At 43.4% G+C, this 20564-nt stretch overlaps 1 protein-coding gene across 1 annotated transcript in view; it reads right to left on the bottom strand.

Annotated features, from left to right (window-relative positions):
* LOC308286906 (RNA-binding protein Raly-like) overlaps positions 1 to 20564 on the bottom strand; it is a gene marked incomplete at both ends in the record, with an annotated part of 54898 nt that overhangs the window by 6428 nt on the left and 27906 nt on the right. The window contains one exon of the mRNA XM_080728028.1: positions 219 to 388. Coding sequence (XP_080584154.1) covers positions 219 to 388 — 170 coding nt within the window. The remainder of the gene's footprint in view (positions 1 to 218; positions 389 to 20564) is intronic.

Below are 20564 nucleotides of genomic sequence, written 5' to 3'. Positions count from 1 at the left end.
AATGGTCACCTAATACACAGCTAAGAAAGGTTAAAAACACATAAGGCATCCAGAAGTTCAACTAGGCAAATGCCTTGTTAAAAAAGGAAAGTCTTTAGTCCCTCTTTAAAAGCACCGATGGACTGTGGTGCTCTCAGGTGGTCAGGGAGGGCACTCCACAGTCAAGGAGCATAATGAGGTTTCCACCCGACAGAAACAATATCGTGCAGATAACTCACGTCTGTGTTTGCTGCTGCTGCCGTTTCCGGCAGGAAGAAGGGAAGCGTTGCGCGCCAGCAGCTTGACAGGCAGAGACTTGACCCTGCGTACCACGGGAACCACAACACGGGGGCGCTTTAGTGGAAGCACGTGCGGAACTGGAGACACCCTGCCGTGGTACTCAAACAACCTGGAGACAGAGTGGGTGTGTGTGTGGGGGGGGGGGGGGGGGGGGGGGGGGGGGGGAGAGACAGGGAGACTTTCTATTCAGCGATTTCAAACCTAAGTGAAGCGCCCGTCATGGTGGCGGATTTTTTGGTACTGCTGTTTACTACAGCTGAGCAGATAATACAATAATATTAACGAGATAGCCCTGAATAACCATAACAGGTCTCTAACTCTGAGAGTGTACAAATGGAACCAAGTGGACCCTTAAAGGAGTAGTTCACCCCCAAAATGACTTTTTTTCTATTGATTACTCAGGCCATGGAGAGTAGAGTTCAATAATATTTTTTGGTTTTTGTCACATTCCTAAGACAAAAATGTGATAACAATAAATTTACCCCCATTGATTCCGGATGGTGACCCGTTTCGAAACGGGTCACCATCCGGAATCAATGGGGGTAAATTTACTCGAATCAAAATTTTGTCTTAGGAATGTGACAAAAACCAAAAAATATTATTGAACTCTACTCTCCATGGCCTGAGTAATCAATAGAAAAAAAGTCATTTTGGGGGTGAACTACTCCTTTAAGGATCCATTTCTTCCCATTTGTATACTCTCAGAGCTATGGCGGTCCCACTCTCAGAGCTATGGTGGTCCTTGCAAATAAAATGTTTGAGTACTAGTGGACTCATAAAGTGCCATGGTGTCGTAGTAGATCAGTGTCATACATATTCTGAAGAAAACCTGGAGATTGACATTCAGTAATTGGGTCTTATGATCAAAATAAGAACACTATTATGGTGTGTAATGCAGAAAATCATGGCAAAAATAAAGTCATGGTACTTTTCCTTGAAAAGGGTATTTTCATTGTAATACCGATAAATCGAAACTGATAACGAGCCGGAACACAATCAATTGATTGATAATTAAAATAAACATGCTCTGAAAATGCAAGCGTCCCACCCATCTCAACGTTTCTGGATCAAGTTAGCTCTTGAGTAGGAAAGGTTGAGAACCACTTGTGTTAGCCAGTTAAGAGTAAACTATATTGGCAGTGGGGTGATAGGGGGGACATAATGTTGTTATTAAATCACTGTATGTATACAATTTGGAAAATTGGAAACAAAGAGCTTTGCTTTCCCCAGGGTCATCATGGGTTGAGTAAGCAAGAAAATGTGCATTTCTAAAGCACTATTCAAAACATAAGTTACCAAAGACGTTAACCAAACTGGACAGATGTGAAGTGTAGCACATTATCGCCACCAGGCTTGGTGGTCTACCCGGGGCTGTGAAAGTCATGGTTTGCAGCCGTCAGGATCCACAAGGAAGCTGTGGCAGGAAATAGCGCTCAACTTGCATTTACTTTTGGAGGTGCTCTATAGAGGCTCCTTGTTCCTCAGCATGCGATTCCAATTTGGGGTTGATTGGATCTTGCATTCATAGCATATGGCATAATATATGGCCCTCCTGGCCTGGCGTGAAGACCAAATAAATACGGAGCACCCAATTTCACCATGGTATGTGTAAAATAAAAATAAAAAGTTTGAAGTGAGCAGTGGTGCTTGTGTGTGTGTGTGTGTGTGTGTGTGTGTGTGTGTGTGTGTGTGTGTGTGTGTGTGTGTGTGTGTGTGCGCGTGGCTGTGTGTGTGTGTAGCAGTTCATTTCAGGGTCGCGTGTGTGTGTGAGACTCAAAAGCACCATCTCAACAGTGCTGGTCACAAGCAGTACTGCAGCTCATGCTATGGACATATTAACAAATATACATACGGACAAAGTCACTCTAAAGGCCCATTCCCACTGGGCCAGATAACAGATATCTGGAGATATTTCTCCAGATATTTTTCCATGCAAAGTGGATGGTAGATACAGATAAAAAAATGTTTTGCCACAGATAAAAGTATCTGTGGCAAATATCTGTGGTAGATATTTGTTTTATCTGTATCTACCATCCACTTTGAATGGAAAAATATCTGGAGAAATATCTCCAGATATCTGTTATCTGGCCCAGTGGGAATGGGCCTTAAGGGTCGATTCACACTCTAATAAGGAGCCTAACTAATTTCGGTTCGGCACTGTCCAAACCCAAATATGGGTCGTCGTCCCCGGTTCCGGGGGGGCGTCAACGAAATGTTGTGACCTCCCGACTTAATTTCGGTACTCAGCGGTGTCTTCTCATTCATTCAGCCCGGCTTCAAGTTCATATTCTCGGCTGTGAATCCAAGGAAACAGCGGTCGTTTGGGAGGGAGACACGCCGACTTCCAAATGCTTGTGTGGCCGTGAGTGCCGCAGAGCGGATACATTGGCTGGAGATGAGAGTGATGGACACACACACACACACACACACACACACACACACACACACACACACACGCGCACACACACACACACACACACACACACACACACACACACGCACACAGCTTTGCTGCGTGTCTTGCTAGTCGCCGACCGTTTTAAAGAGAGAAGAGCTTAAACACAACTTTGCTAGTGTTCCATTTTCCACAACGAGTTGTGACTGTGTGATGACATGCATGCAGCAAGAGAGGCGGCACGTCTATAATGTGAGCTTGTAGATTAAATGTTTTCAACAGTGCTCGAGCGTTTGTGAGAGTGAGTGAGTGAGTGAGAGAGAGAGAGAGAGAAGAGACCCCGTCACTGGTGCTGCTGCCTGCTGGAGCTGCTACTCACTGGACCTCCAGGCATTCAGCGTGCAGCGTGAGGGACAGTCAGATATGTATCCGCCCTGCAACGCTCATGTATCGGCCACAAACGTTGTCATGCCATGGACCTCCAATATGTACAAGCGACTTTGGCACTAGCCGTTAAGGAAGTATGAATGGACTCCCCCCGACCTTTAATAATTTCGGGTCGGGGAGCCCTCCCAAACCGAAATTAGTTAGGCTCCTCATTAGAGTGTGAATCGACCCCAATGAGACGTTGTGAACATTGCTTCATATTTTAGGTTGTACACAGAGAAAAGAAATGATGAGTGTTAAAATGTTTTTATTTGCTGCTTTGTATCAGTTTAGCGATTTTAACGGTTTTGATTTCAATGGGCATGCGGCATGCGTACAAGTGGCTAAATATGTCTTTTTACACACAATAAGCCCATTCTCAAGATGCACCGCAATCTTTCATGGGCAGATGTGACTTATGGGGGCTACTAGTGTTACTTTAAATAGTAAGTCTCCGCCTTATTAACATTTTAAGACTCTTCTTTTCTCTATCTAAAATAGGTACCCTTGTTGTAAAAAACAAAGTTGTCCTTTAAATGAATGAAATGTACATCCACAATATAATGTATTATTATTACTATTAAATATAAAATGCACAGTTAAACACCTTGAACAACAGTGTTGTGTGTGAGTTTCCACACCACTGACGCACACATACACGGATGGGACAGAGTTCTCTTCAGGTGCCCTTCTGATATCTCCTATATCACACAATTGTCACTTACTGAGCCAAGCAAGCCACGGCTTGTTCTGAAGAAGGACATGCATCGATTAGCGAATCATTCAGCACCACTGCTGATGGACAGCGACAGGCCATGCACGCAGTGACCCAGCAACATGCCTTTTTTTGATACTGGGATGAAATATCCAGCAGATCAAAGCAGCACACAAGAGCCGCTGTGTCAGTCTCCACAGAGGCAGTGTGTTCGTAGTTAAGCCATTACCAACACCACAGCAACACATGCAAAAAGTTAGAATGCACACAGAATCCAGCGATGGAATGACAAGCTACGTCGCGGTTGACAAACTGGCTGTGATTTTGTGGAACACTCTGTCTTGTTACGCAGTTTCAATCAAACGCAAATTGCTTATTTTTCGCCAACAGAGTTGTCTTTAAACTCTAAACACTAAAAGACAAAGAAGATCATGACGGCCTACGACAGTACAAAGCCTATTGTAAGACAAAGTAGACAGGGTACAGCGTGGGGGTAGTAAGATGCAGCTGCTTAAAAACCTGATAAGCAACATAAGCTCAGATTGCTTCCAGGATATAATTAAATCACACTAGACATGTCCATGTTTTATTGCAGTGGTTCCCAAGCAATAAAACAGGCTCCCCTTTGACAATAGAAAGAATCATGCCCCCTTCCCCTCCAATGTAGAAAGATTGAAATGCTCACACATGACCTGCTGACATTCAACTTTTAATCACTTCAACCCTATAGTTCTGGGCATGTGGGTGTCGCTCTCCATTCCGACATGTCGCCACTCCGAAATTGACTTCTTATTGTCGGAGTGGCGACACTTCCATAGGGGTTAAGTTTAGGGTAAGGGTTAGAGATAGGGTTAGTGTCGGAATGGAGACATGTAACCCGGGCATGTAACTATAGGCGAACATTCACAGAAAATAGACAAACAATACATACAACATACATACACAAAATAGCAAGTCAATTAAAGCTCTGTGAGCTTGTAGATGGGCTATTTTCAGTGAAGAGATATTGGTGTAGATTGCAATCTGTCATTGCAACAAAATGCCCATGTATACGCAGTGATATTTGTTGGCCAAGCCAGGCTTGTGTATTGGGGGGGAGAGTCAATATTACACTGTAATTTAACATAATCCACAGGACATTGAAAACAGAACAAGCTAAACATGATAACTAGAAAGATGAAATTCTGGGACGTTGCAAGTGTGGTTGCCCTGACGCAAGTCACGAGCAATCCCCTGGGAAATGTATTCCGTCTTACCATCTGTCCCTTTCATGCCCATAAATGGATCTCTCTGTATCTGTCAGTCCTTGTCCTATTCGAGCGGCGCTAACCATATCTTGGAATGCCCCTATATGAACATACTGTGTCATACTGTGTCAGTCTCTATGGCATCAGACATCTATGTCAGTCATCTCCATATTTGGGAAAAGTAAAATTTTTGTATTTTCCCATTCAAGACAATAGAGAAAACGTTTTCACGAATAAATGAATATATAAATTAAACAATATACTTTATATGTATATATAACATATCTCTTAGCAAAATGCAAGCAGACGAGTCCCGATGAAGCCGGTCAAAGTGTGTGCCACCAAACCTGTGAGAGGAGTAGCGAGGCAACAGAAAGTTTATCCGGAAAGATGGATGGAAGGAAAGAAAAAATTAATCAGTTTTCTACTGACATACTCACTGCAGGACATTTATATTCAAACTTTTTTCAAACTTCACTTTTTTGTAGCCCAGTAATCTCCCACTTTATATTAGCCTAAGCCTTATTTATTTAGAGATTTTCGTGTCAATTACGTGCTGTCATGGTTATTGAAGATGACACTTATTCCCTAGCCTCTGCTGCCACTTATAGAGTGTTAAATCTTTGCCGCTTCACCCCAAATCTTTCAAATGCAAACTAGGAAAGGCCGCTTGACAGAGCACATATCTCTGCCAGGCTGGGTTGCCTCCTCACGACTGTGTACGTTGTGGGTAACCATCATGGGAGGGTGGGGTCAGGGGCGCAGGAGGCATTTTATAAGTGAAGGGGACACATCTGGGAGGTATGTGGGGTATCCCCCCCACTTTTGGTGATATCCCCCCCACTTTTGCCCCGAGGAGGGGGGGACATATCCCTGTGTCAAACCAAAGACACATGTCGGCTGCTGTCTTTTTTTTGTTGTTGTTGTTGTTGTCAGAATTCGCCTGGTCATAAAGTTTCATAAATCATGAAAATTAAATCACTACAATTTGTTCTATGTTCTGTGCATGTTGACAAGTTTCAAACCGAAGACACCACATGCATGTACAGTGTTTTACTTTAGTAAAATATTCTGTGACCAGTGAGTGACACTGACAGTGATTCTTTCACTCTTTCACTGATTTATTTTCACGTGGGGCCATGAGTGATTGCCTCATTGGTGTCCATTATTGGGTCCGACATGAAAAAGTTGGGAACCACAGTAACAAGAGGAAACGTAAAATGTGTTGACAAACGAAATTGCATTTCCATTATGCATCTGTTCAAAGGTACTTACATTGTTGCTTGATTTAAAGAACGACGTTATCGTTTTTTGGTTTTTTGACCGTTTCATTTTGACTGAGAATGATGTGAGACTAGCCTACACACACCAGCAGCAGGTCCAGCACCTGCAATGACGGTCTCCTTCTGCCACTGCCTGCCTGCTTGTCACTATCGCGTTGCATTAATTAAACTCATTCAGAACAGCTGAGCTGAGCTGCCGACTGCACTGCACTGCACTGGTGGGACTGTGCCTCTAGAGGGCAGTAATACGCCTTGAAATGAGAACTACTCAGTGTGTACAGTATAATCGATCATATTTGCGGCTTTTTCTTGGACCTGAACACTGGAGGGGATATCCCCCCCACCCAAAAAAAGTGGAGGTGTTAATCCCCCCCGTCCCCCCCTACCCCCTGCGCGCATGGGTGGGGTAGCCATTCAATTTCTCTTTGAGCGGTGGTCACACCGTCTCCTACGTGTGTCTGTGTGTGTATGTATGTTACTATGTTACTAGGTATGTAGCATGAGCTGCAATACAGCTGGGTGACCAGTGGAAGGCCTGGGTGACCAAGGGGCGCTGTCGAGCAGGCCAGGCACACACACAGGTGGTGAGGAGCATTTTGAAGTGAATAGTATGTTGTTTGAGAGGCAGCCAGTGGAGGTCATGGTGGTGTGATGTGGTCTCTGGAGCGGGTGCTGGTGAGCAGGCGGGTGGCTGAGTTTTGGACACATTGGGGGTTATTGAGGGTTTTGGAGGTGATGCATAAAGTATGCTGTTGCAGTAGTATAATCGGGAAGAGATAAAGGCGTGGATAAGGGTTTCGGCAGCAGAGAAAGTCACGGAGGGATGAAGAAGGGCGATGTTCCGGAGGTGAACCCCTAGACTCCGTAGTGGTGGTGGGCAGGCACTTCAGCACTGCACCACCCGAGCGCCTAGCTTTCTAGAACATGCGGTACAACTTTTGACATACTTAAATTTGTTGGCGCCCGTATGGTCAGAAGTGAAAGCTCTATGGAGGCCCCTAAACATGTGATTTTAATTTGTATTTAATTGGATGTTGCGTTCATGATAAATGGCAGCAATTACAGGCAGCATGGAATATCACACCCCTGTTTGACATTGCATTGTAACAGATCATTTGTTACTATTTTGGTGGGAGGAAAAAACATAGTGACATTTGTTGCTCCCTCTATGGGTCTGTGTGAAATCGCTTTTGGATCCTTGTTGTTAGGTATGATGAGTTCATGAGTTATGGTATTTTCTGTAAAACAGGCCCAGCCGCAAACTTTGTAAGAAAATTGATATGCATACAGGCTCGTTAAAACACCCTGTTGTGACACTAAAAGCGTTGTCGAGGTGTGAACTTGGGGGTTAACCGTTTTGTCATCAATGCATGTCCGTTTAAGTGAGAGGCATAGCCCTGCTCAGAAAAGATATGGGACGGCGACTACCTGTGTGACTGGACTAATACATAAGTAAACTTAAATCAGGCAAACAATACTAAAGAACTAACTAAATTGAAGCGGAAAATGTCCACGTTGACAAACATATCAAAGTCCAAAGGTTGTGGAGCAGGCCTTGACAGTTTCATGTTTCTTTCTTTCTTTTAAAGAAATTGTGTTTGAAAATGTTAGGCTATGATGACATGTCCAAAATAAGGCTGCCAGGTTCAAAGTTGGTAAAAGCACAACAAGAACCCTGTATCTTTAAAGCCTATTTAAAGCCTGTTGAATCCCATGCAAGTATGTACCCTCATAAAGGCCCATATGGAGACTCACCTGAAGACCATTACCCTGCCTCATGTCTTGACTCTGTTAAGTTATTTATTGACATGTCATCTTCCACATTTAGCTCAGCAGCCAGAGAGAGGCGGTCTGCTGATCCTAAGGTCACCGGTTCACCTTCCAGCCAGTCCATGTCTACGTATTATAACCATCTGAGCAGCCATCAACTGGGCAAAGCTGAAACTGAATTGGACGGTAGGAGTAGGACGAATTGGCTCTACAGTAGGCCTACGTCCTTCCGGTGGGGGCTCCTCACTGGCAGGTGAGCCAGTAGGATGCAACAACAGTGACAGCACAGAAATGTGTGTGGGGACGAATCATTTGACATAATGACTCAACTGGGAAGAAAAGGGGGCAAAAGGTAAAAAATATTAATAAAGCTCTACAAATCTAAAAATGTTCCAAACATGACAGGATCCTGGAATGGCAGGGCTGAGCTGACAGTAGGTGTTGACATGATGATTTACAATGGAAGCAAAAGAAAAGCCACAACGGAGTTGAAAAGGATTCATAAAGAACATGGAGACATGGGAAAAGTGAGTGTGTGAGTGAAAGTGGAAAATGGAAGGATTATGTTTAAACCACTTGAACCCCAGCATCCCTATTCTCGCTAAAAGATCTACAAGCTCACAAGGTGTTGCAAGGAGAGTCAGGCGACATACTGTATATCAGCGGTATTCAACCTGCGAGCCCTGCAGCATGTCTATGCGGCCTGTCATGCTGACTTACTTTCAGTGTGGAGAATGTGGACAAATAATTTCTGATGTAATTGTTCATTTTCTCTCCAAAACCACCAAGCTATTTTGCTTATTCCAAAAAGAAGAAACTTCATAATTTGATCATTAATCATTCCATGACAATCTTTTTGTTCATTGAGGGTTGGCCATGGAAATGTGGCTGTTTTTTGTGTTTCCTTCATTCTTTTGACTAGTTTGCATGTAGTGTGTTACAAAATCATTGTCTAATGTCATTTTTAGCTTGCGACCCTTGGACCTTTTGTATTTTGCTAACTGAGTGGCCCCTGACCCATCCTAAGTCGAGTAGCCCTGCTGTATATTGATTCTGATTCGCCTATTTCTCCATGACCCATGTTTCTCCCACACATTTCACTAGCCTAAGTGGGCTCAGCATTGCAGACAGGGTTAAACAACTAAAAATGGGATTGACTTTCAAAATAGTCAACGCAAATCCGCCCTCCATCCCCTCAGTACCCGCATATCTGACCAAACATCTCCAAAATGTTAGCGACACCCACAACCACATCACCAGAGGGAGCGCACACAATGATCTGATAACACAAACCCATAAGACAAATATGGGTAAATTCTCCTTCTACAACACTGCCACCCAGGTGTGGAATTCCTTGACTACCTCCCTTAAAACATGTAGCTCGCTGGTATCCTTCAAAACTTCCCTGAAAACTCATCTTTCAGGAGGCCAGAGAAGGAGGTAGTTATCACTTCTCCCATAGACAGGCGAGAAGGGGGCTCTGGCTGCACAGGCAGGCTCACTAACCACTCAGCTAAGGCCACCCGATCTACTGTATATCAGCTGGATATGCCATGTGTGTATACTGCATGTAAATCGCTTTAGTTGTCTTGTTCTTCTTGCTCTCCTTGAACCTCCCCTCTCTTCTTTGCTCACACAAAGACACATTTCACCCACTTCTTTGCACCTGTAAACCTGTGACGTGACGATAAAGTTGATTCTGATTCTTTTGAGTGTTAAACTAAAACTTGAATAGTACAACTTTTATTTAATAGCAAGCAATATAGTAACAAAAGAGAGTACTTCTTCTACCCCTGGAGGACACATACTTGCATGGGATTCAACAGGCGGTAAAAACTATACAAGGTTCTTGGTGTTCTCTTAAGGAGTGCAAGCTTGGTTTTGTGCTTTGAATAGCTCAGCGGGCTCTTACAGTAGTTGCTGTCTGTTGGTCTTTCACAGGCTGTAAAAAATATACAAGGTTCTAAGTGTGCTTTTGAGGAACGCGAGCTTCTCTTTGTATAGCTCAGCGGGCACCTCTGTCAAACAGTCTGCTTGATCGCTTGACCACCCCACCCCAGGAGATCAAACCACGGGAGCATCGTGCAATCCAGTGTTTTTTTTTATTATCTTCGATGCTGCTAAAGTGATTCCTCATGGTCTTTATCACATGCCTAGGCGCCGCATCCACAGAAAGCTTTTTTCTTTATGAGCGCAGGAGCGCTTTGGATATCATGTCCAGAGTGCTCCCACGGAGAGTTTAGTGTTGGGAAAGTTCACTTTAAAAACGAACTAGTTCAAGTTCAAGTTCAGAACTTCTAAAATGAACTAGTTCATTTTTAGTTCATAATTCCCCATTATGAACTAAAGTTCATGGTTCCCCAAAATGAACTACATAGTTTGTTTTTAGTTCTTTTTTTAACCATATTTTTTTATACTTTTGGCTATTCAAAAAAAAAGAAAAAAGAAAAAAAAAAGGAAAATATATATATATAAAGGTCTATATATATAAATGTTTAGACGTTGCTGCATGCTATTATTTGTCAAAATTATTGACTCAGCCCATATAGAACCACACACAGCAATAATTTCATCCAACTTAACATTGAGGTGCCCACAATATTTATGTGCCCACTGCCTAGTTCCCAGTCTTCCTGCACCCTTATTGTGAAGGGCTGAATGTAATAACCATGTTATTGTCTCATTGTGTGAAATATCATAATATTCGAAACAAATATTTGACTCCATTTGATTCCCCACACAGTATTGACTTGATATAGCAATACAAATATATATATATTACACAGCAGTTGTGGGAAAACTAAGACATTGTTCAAAAAACACAATTCCGATTTTGGTCATTTTGGAAATAGGGCAAAAAATATATTTTTCTTCAATCTACTGTCTTGACACTCTAACCAAAATTGTTCTATAGACCATAATCTACAAATTGGAAGTGAAAGAAACTTTAACACACATTTGAAATAAAAACAAAAAATTACATGTACAAGGAACCCCACTAGAAAAAAAACAAAAAATTACATGTACAAGGAACCCCACTAGAAGGCAGACGTTTCTCGTGCACAGCATGTTTCCGCGTTGGTTAAAGTAGCTGATCTACAAGCTCACGTTGTCTCGTGGATGCGACGCGTTGTGAGCTTGCAGATCAGCTATTTTCGCCGTGCAACACACATAGGACAAAGTATAGTCAGTCAGGCTTGCGAGACGAGGAGGAGATTCACAGTGCAGCAGCAGAGTGCAGACAGCACCGCATATCAACGGAGGAACGTTCACGGGGAGCTGCGTGCAGACAGTGCCTACTATTGGAGCATGTGAATGAAAAGAGAGACGAGAGGAGCAGAGGACAGACGACCGCGGAGGCGCGGACCGCCGCATGAACGGCCGACGAACGCCGACGAACGTCGTTCACGGGCGTCAGAATGACCGCGTTCGACAATATCGTTCATCAAGCGAAAACAATTACGTTCAGTTCACGTTCGCCCAAAATACGAGCGTGTTCATGAACGATCGTTCTTTGAACGCGTTCGGGTACAACACTGATTGATGCCCACAACTTTCGAAACTATCTGTGCTCACACGTCCTGTCATCTGTGCTATAAGCACAAATAGCCAGGGATCTTCAACGTTTTCAGGCCAAGGACCCCTTAGTTGAGAGAGAGATTAAGCAGGGACCCCCACAATCTTCCCATAGATTCCATATAGTTTCATTGTTTGACAGCACACTCATCAGTGTATTTTGGATTCATGTCAATTTGTGTTATGCTCTTTTTCCCCTCTACAACTAACCTCTTTGCCGAAAACAGCTGATATACAAGCTCACAATGGATCGCAGCGCAAGGCGTTGTCAGCTTTAGATCTGCTATTTTTGGCTAAAGTTCTCTGAATATGGACGCGAGGGTTCAAATGGTTAATTAGATTTGGAGGACGCCCTGTAGTAACTCTGAGGACCCCTAGGGGTCCCGGACCCCCTGTTGAAGACCCTTGGCCTAGCTGAAATAACGCTAAACAAGGTGTTCTCATGGTAAAGATTCAAAGTCAGGTCGGATGTCAGGCACAGTCAGGAGGATCATACGTGACATTGACGAGCAGCTATAGAGAGGATGACATTTGACAGGAATTCCCGTGGGTCCCGTGGGATTCCCGCAGGACAGGAGTCAAATTTGTATTAACCCATTCAGGCCGGGAACACATTTTGCTGTTTGGGAGGGGCTTACAGTACATGTACAGTATGTAGCAACATATTTGTTTTGTAGGCTAATTTCTGATTTAGCCCTATTCTATAGGTTAGGCCTAAATGGGTTAATGCCAGGATCGGGACGGGACAGGAATGAAAATCAACAGGAGTGGGCAGGAGCGGGAATCATCGCAGACCAGTTCATCAAATCGCAGAAATAAATTGCACATGAAAGTGAGGTCTTTGAACTGCGAACATTATAAAATTATACATTATATAATAATAAACATGATATCAAATATAATATGGATCAAAATAGAAAAACATCTGCGCGATTTTATTTTTTTATTTCTTTTCGGGAGCGGGATGTGAACAGGAGTGATTTTGACCAGGAGCGGGATGGGACCAGGAGTCATTGTACAGGAGTGGGACAGGACAGGATTTATTTTTTTACTCTGGCCCAGGATTGGGATGGGACAGGATTTTTTCTGCGGGAGTGGGACGGGACAGGAGTGAAAATCCACTCCTGTGTCATCCTCTACTATAGAGCTCCTCTCCAAAAGTCTAACTATTTTCAGCTTGAAGTGCCTTGAGCTTGCCGCCAAAAAAAAAAGAAAAAGCCCCGCTGGACGCTGAGAGCGCTTGAGGAGCACTTCAGCGTGTCTTTACCATCGAAATGCATGGAATATAAAGGTGCTGGCAGCTCAAAAAACAGTTTCTGGATCCTGATTCCATATGATGTGAAACGCAAAGCGCTGAAGGTGTCTAAAATCCCTCGGAGGCTCAGAAAGAGCTTAACAGGGACGTGCAGAGAATGTTAGAGAGGCAGGGCCTGAAATTTCTTTTGCTGAAAATATCAAAAATAGCAGATCTCCAAGGTCACAACGCGATGTGACTTTGGCCGTCAGAGCCCTGAATTAGGACGAAAAAGAAAAACTAAAACAAACGCTAAAATAAAATAAATCCAAGCAATCCTGAGCAAAATGTTAGAGGGAGGGCGAGTGCCAAAGTGCGGCCAGCCCTCGGCCGCGGCGGCGAAAAGTGGAAAGAGGAGCACTCGTCAAAAAGTAGTTCAACAATATTAGTGCACGGTTAGGGCAAACAGTGAACTTTAGGGGACACCAGCACTCACTTTAGAATGATTTCTTCATTTGTTTATTGAAGGTTTATCCCCAGCAGCAGCAAACAAACAGATGTTTGGGCCCAGTGGGCCTTCCTCAGCGTGTAACTCTCAAAATGTTACTCGCACATGTACAAGTGATTATGATGTGTTATATGTGTACATTCTGCTTCTTTGCACATTGATAATGCTGTTAAAACACATCACACCTGCAAGAGGTTTATCATACTGCTGGCCTGCTTGTAGAATAGTTACATTCTATTTCTATCTTTTCCTTTTCTATCATTGTGGGTTTTTTTTTTAAGATTTGTTTTTTTCAGGCTTTTTGCCTGTATTGGATAGGTACAGTAGACTGACAGGAAATGGGGGAGAGACAGGGAGGCGTGATTACGGATCCAACTGGGAAAGATGGATGGAAACGGCATAGAGCGCTCGTTTTCACAGTTATTGTCCACGACATTGCAAGCGGCGCGAAGGCCAGCGGACCTTGGTCCTGCTCTTCGCCCCCGAGCGCCGCAGGCGCGAGTGGCCGCGAAGAGCGGGCCAGGGCCGCGCGGCCGGCGGAGCGCCGCGCGAGTTACGAAGCCGTGGTGAATGCAATCGTTATATTTATGCCCAGGCCGTAAGGCCTGGGCAAGCGCACGATAAACGCCATGATAATTGGGTTTTGGTGCACCTCGCACGGTCCAAGTGACTACAACGGAGCGCTCCCTACGTCCGGTCCAGCCAATCACAAGCTTCAAAAATGAGTTCGGGGCGTGGTTATCCATCTTTCCCAGTTGGACCTGTAATCACGCGACAGGGAGTGACATGCGGCAAAGGTCGCCCGGATCGGGAATCGAACCGGCGATGCCGCAGACATTGATGCCGAAATGGCAATGCCGCGTGATTATGGATCCCTCATTTTTGAAGCTTGTGATTGGCTGAACCGGACGTAGGGAGCGCTCCGTTGTAGTCACTTGGACTGCGCGAGGTGCACCAAAACCCAATTATCATTGTGTTTATCGTGCGCTTGCCCAGGCCGTAAAATAGAACGATTGCATTCACCACGGCTTCGTAACTCGCGCCTGCGGCGCTCGGGCACGAAGAGCAGGACCAAGGTCCGCTGGCCTTCGCGCCGCTTGCAATGTCGTGGACAATAACTGTGAAAACGAGTGCTCTATGCCGTTTCCATCAATCTTTCCCAGTGGGATCCATAATCAGGCGGCAATGCCTATATGGTACGCGCCTGGTCCAGTAGGCCACCAGGCACCCGTCTATCATTGTGTTTAACTTCATTACATCCATTATTGTTATAATATCGTATTGTTGTTTTGGCACAGTCGCTGTGGAAAATGTCAAACTCTACATTTTGCTGCTAGTACCTGTATGACAAATAAACTTGTGAAGCCCTATTAAAATGCAAGGAATTATTAGTTTTAGCATTTTTTTACCTAAATGTACTGTGCACAAAGAGTTCAACATTTAATATTTAATTTGTTTTATTTTTTCGTGATATAGAGAATTAATATATTGCCTGTTTGCACATGAATAACATGTTATAAAAATACATTTATAAAGGTAAACGTACAGATAGAAAGCGCTATACCACTCAGAAGCTATACATAATGTACAGTTATGGTTAAATCGATAAACATGAATTATTGCGTTTATTGTATGGAAACATGTTGAATTGAATTTTATAAGCTCCTTTCCTTATCACATCCCATCTTGTATTGTCATGTTATACATTTTCAACTCGGTCATTAGATAGGCCTTTTTTTATTTTTTTTTAGTTACTAGAGTATAGATCGATAAATCATTTTGGGTTGCATCTGCAAGGTTTTTGGGTTTACATCTGCAAGGTTTCAGCCCGATCCGACCGCCATTGACTTTTATAAAAAGTTTTATAAAAGTTAAATATTTCAAAAGAATACAAAACATATGTGAATGCATGGATGTACTGCCTTAGCCTGCTGGCTACGCACGCCAGAAACGTGGCACTGATCGGACTTTGGTGGTTCCAAAGATTAGCCCCAGACATGGGCCTACAGACAGACTCACAGACAGACTCACAGACTCATAGACAGACAGACAGACAGACAGACAGACAGACAGACAGACAGACAGACAGACAGACAAACCCATTTCAGGACGACTTGCCTCCTACAGTACACTATAGATCAGTGGTTCTAAAACATATTCATGTTAGGGACCCCCAAATTGATAGGTATTAGGTCGTGGAACACCCTTTTGAAAATATTTGCGGCAGAGGCCCCCATCTAAAATAGTAGCTCACAACGATGCAACACGTTGTGGATTGTCCATTTTTAAAAAGGGGGGGGGGGATTTCATATAAAGCTTAAGTGTTTAAACTCTAGACTTATATTAAGCACCCTGGAATCCCCTCAAGGACCCCTGCGGGTCCCCAGACCCCACTTTGAGAACCAGTGCTGTAGGTGGGGAGATAACAGTGAACCTATATGATCTGCGTTCTTATCGTTTACATTCTCTCACTGGCTTAACTTCTAGCTGGTGAAATAATAGTGAAATCAAGCGGTTTCTCATGGACCCCATGAACACCCTGAAGGACCATCAGGGGTCCCCAGACCACACTTTGAGAACCACTGGTTTAGATAACTTCAATGCGCTCCATAAAATAGTCTCACCCAAAGCTCATTGGGTGCCATTTAAAAGCCTTGCAACACTGTTAAGAGTGGTGCTATAATATAGTATCGTTGCGTGCTTGTAGATCAGCTATTTTCCCTCATTTAAATCATTTTCGAGATGATAAATACAAAATGAACGGTTTTGGACATACAAAGTTTCCACCCGACAACTACGATATACGGTATCATTGAATCTTATGCAATGCCGTGAAGATCACTGAAGGAGACCATCAGCCCAGGCCTGGCAGATTCTGGGCTGATTTAGAGAAGTGTTGAAGCGTAACAGGTTTTATGGCGCTCAGATTTACCGCGCTCTCCTGCAGGAGCTTAATGAAATCAACTCCTCAGCATGAGTCACAGGCAGCCAACTGTTCTGTTCATCTGAGTGACGTGACTCACTGATGAATGATGGGACTCACAGCTAACTGCAGCGGTGCAAAGTAACTAAGTACATTTACTTGAGTTCTGTACGGGGATATTTCACTTTCACTTTGCTTGATTAGTATTTAGATATTTGATATTAATTTTATCAGACAAGCCACCCTTCCTATAAAAACCCATTGTAAATTCTAACTCCATTTTAACCATGATAGATTCATCAAAAACATGATGCTGTTACTTTTATGTTTTCTGGTGACTTTCTGGTGACTCATAATGTCCTCCTATTACGTGATAAATGAAAAAAAGTTATCAGAAAAACACAGCCAGCTCACATAATATGAGGACAGTATGGGGCCTTTTCCACCGGCAAAGAATCGGTTCCAGAACCAGTGCCGGTTCAACTTTCTTGGAACCTTGGTTCATACTTGCCAACCCAGCTTGCGTTTCCAACTTTCCACCAGATTGAACCATGATTGAACCAGAGGAACCAAAGATTTTGTGGTTCCCGTTCGGAACCAACTTTTACGGTTCGGAACCAACTCCGGTTCACGGTGGAAAAGCTCACCTCTGGTTCATTCCATAGGAGGGAGAAAGAACCAGTGCCGGTTCTTTGCCGGTGGAAAAGGCCCTTATGAGTCACCAGAAAAAAAGATGAATGATGAATCTATCATGGTTAAAATGGAGTTTGAAGTTACAATGGGTTTGTATAGGAAGCGGCCCTGGGTGGGGAGTGTCTGATAAAATGAATATCAAATATTTAAATACTAATCAAGCAAATTCAAATCTGTCCAGGGTGTTCACAAAAGCCTGATTAGATGATAAAATGACCAAAACATTTTTTTGAAAGTGAAATATCCCTTTAAGTAAAAATTTGTTGGAGTATATCCAATTTTCATAACTTTTACTACTCCACTACATCTCAAAGGAAAATATTGTGCTTTTACTCCACTACAACAGTTATACGAAAACTAGTAGTTAATAGTTACTTTGTAGATTTTTTTAATGTTATTACAAAACACTCTAACCACTTCAGCCCTATATAGAGTTCGGCCATTTGAAAAAAGCAGTTACTACAAGCATCAGTTACTACAAGCATCTATTTTCAAACAACTTTTCATACAATTTGAGCTTGTTAAATATGACATACTGCACAATGAGTACTTTTACTTCTGGTACTTTAAGTATATTATGATGCTGATACTTTTGTACTTTTACTCAAGTACATTTTGAAAAATGGACTTACTACTTGTAACAGAGTATTCCTACATTGCAGTATTGATACTTTTACTTAAGTAAAGACATTTAGAACTTTTCTCACCACTGCCGGTCTGATCCTGTGTTGCCAACTCTCGTGAGAGAAATAAGCCAACCCACCTCTAAAAAAACAACACACATCTTGCAAGAGAAATAAGGCAAATTTCAACTCGAAAAAACAGCCCAATAATATGCCCATATAGGCCTATTCCTAATAAAAGTATATATTAAATACATATATCATTATAATTACTACCTAGGTCTATAATAATTTATGTTTATTACACACGTGTAGGCTACTGCATATCCAAGACTATAAACATGTCTGCCAGAGAGAGAGAGAAAGAGAGAGAGAAGAGGGTGATTGAAGTAAATAAAGAATTCCTAAAATGTATAGTAATAGTAATATTAGACCTGTCTGTCAGTTTCTACCTCCCACTCCTCGGTCTGTGTGTGTGTGTGTGTGTGTGTGTGTGTGTGTGTGTGTGTGTGTGTGTGTGTGTGTGTGTGTGTGCGTGTGCGTGTGTGCGTACTCCTAAATTTAGAGTAGCCAATCATTTTTAGTTCCTTCTGTTCGTCCCTATTTAGTCATTATGTCAATGAATTCCTCCCCACACACATTCACTGCTGTTGCATCCTACTGACTCACCTGCCAGTGTGAGGAGCCTCCACCGGGAGGACGTAGGGCCTTCGGTCTACTCTTCCCGCCCAACACTCCCTGCTGACAGGTGCCACCAATGCAATGACCAATATCACCTTCCCCCCATCTCCACTGCCCCCATCTCCACTGCTTTCCTCCCTCACGGACACGGGCCAATTGTGTTTACATAGACGCCCGACAAAGCCGAATGCACAACGGTGGATTCGAACCTGACGTTTTGCCACTGTGCAACGCCACTCTTGGTGTCTCTCTGTCTCCCTCTCACAATTCAATTCAATTATCTCCCTCTTGTAAAAAAGTGCCCTCTCCAGACCATGAATGCAGTTTTTACTATGGTGAAAGAAATGCAAATGCCTTCTTTCCATGCCATACCTTGAAGGCAGCATTCAAGAGAATTGCCTTGTCCAAACTCTCCTATACTTGAACGCAAGCATCTTATGTTGAAAGATTTGCCCTCACTGTGTAGAAATCAAGCATCGAAAATAGCCGACCTCCAAGCTCACAACGTGGAGGTCAGGTCTATATTTTCAATATTTTCACCTAGAGGCCCTTATAGAAAATTCATCCCCTGCCTCTATAACATTCTCACACGTCCCTGCGTGTGAGTGTGCGTGCGTGTTGACAGCGAGGCTGAGCGGCGGCCAGCAGTCAGGCAGACACATCATAGCAGCGGTTCTGCTCCTCAGCTGGTGTGCATGTTCACACATCTGTTTACACACATGTACTGATGGGAACACTCAGAGGGGTTTCCCTGCCTCCGATCCAGGGGCTGACGCTCTGGATTGATGGAAGGAAGCAAGGAACGGGAATCAGGGACAGATGGAGGGATAGAGATGTACAGTAACAGCAGGCAGGCAGACAGACAGACCGACAGACAGATATACTGTAGACCAGTGGTTCTCAAAGTGGAATTCATGGACTCTGTGTGTTCCTTTAGGGGGGTTTAAATTGACCCATACAAGTCTGTAACTCTGACAGTGTACAAATGGAACCAAATGAACCTGTTAGAGTTAAGGGGAAACCATGACATTTGAAAGTTTGAGAAACACTGCTGTAGATAGATCTATCAAACGTTTTAAATTCAAGTTCAAGTTTAATTACTTTCAACCATTGCAGGCGTACCATCATTGTAAAAGCAATGTTTTCAAAGAAAGAAAGAAAGAAAGAAAGAAAGAAAGAAAGAAAGAAAACTATCAAAAATATTAGGGTCTGTAAATGAATTGTCGATCTACAAACGTATGCACGCACACACACGCGTGTGCGCGCACACACACACACACACACACACACACACACACACACACACACACACACACACACACACACACACACACACACACACACACACACACACACACACACACACACACACACACACACACACACACACACAGTAACGCACGCACAGTCGCTGGCATCTCACAGGGGTCCTTCCTTTCTTCTGGGTTCCTGGAGTGCAACAGAAGTCTATCTCTCCTCTCCAGAGAGAGAGAGAGAGAGAGAGAGAGAGAGAGAGAGAGAGAGAGAGAGAGAGAGAGAGATGGATGCAGAGCCCACAGTGCTTTGATCAGGCCTGCCTCTGGACAGCAGTAATATCTCACAGGGCCTCATCATGCAGAGCGTGCCAACAACCCCGTTCTCCCTCCCGGCGGCTCCGAGGTGGTCATTTCTCCTGTTAAGCTCCCCGTTTCATAATGGTACAAATCAAACGTGTTAGGCTTAGGGTTAGAGTCTCTGTGTGGTCGGATAGCGTGTTGTGGTCCCTGGCAGGCCAGCCCACGGGCAGAGGTGCGTTACCACAGCCCTGGCCTGATGTACGTACACTCACTCTAATAGCCCACTTCGCTGTTAAAGGGATTATAGTTATAATAGCCCACTTCGCTGTTAAAGGGATTATAGTTATAGTTGGTTTCTGTTGTCCAGGCCTGGAATGTAATGAATATCTTTATTTTACCTGCAAATCTGCCTCATGTCCAATTCATGACATTTTAAAGGGTTTTCACTGACTTTTAAGCCTCTCTACAATCCCACCTGGTAACACTTCAACCCCCAATTATTATTTTTGATTACTGACCCCATGGAGAGTTGAATTAATTTGTTTTGTTTTTGCCGCATTTAATACTAGCACGTTTTTATCAACATATTGAAGTGAGATTTGTTGGTTTTATATTGCTATGAAACAGCATCTATATTATTATGAAACAGACTATT

The sequence above is a fragment of the Nannobrachium achirus genome (genome assembly GCF_963921795.1).
Source record: "Nannobrachium achirus genome assembly, chromosome: 6".
Taxonomy (NCBI): domain Eukaryota; kingdom Metazoa; phylum Chordata; class Actinopteri; order Myctophiformes; family Myctophidae; genus Nannobrachium; species Nannobrachium achirus.
Note: the sequence above shows the minus strand (reverse complement) of the source record. Positions and strands in the feature narration are given on the sequence as shown.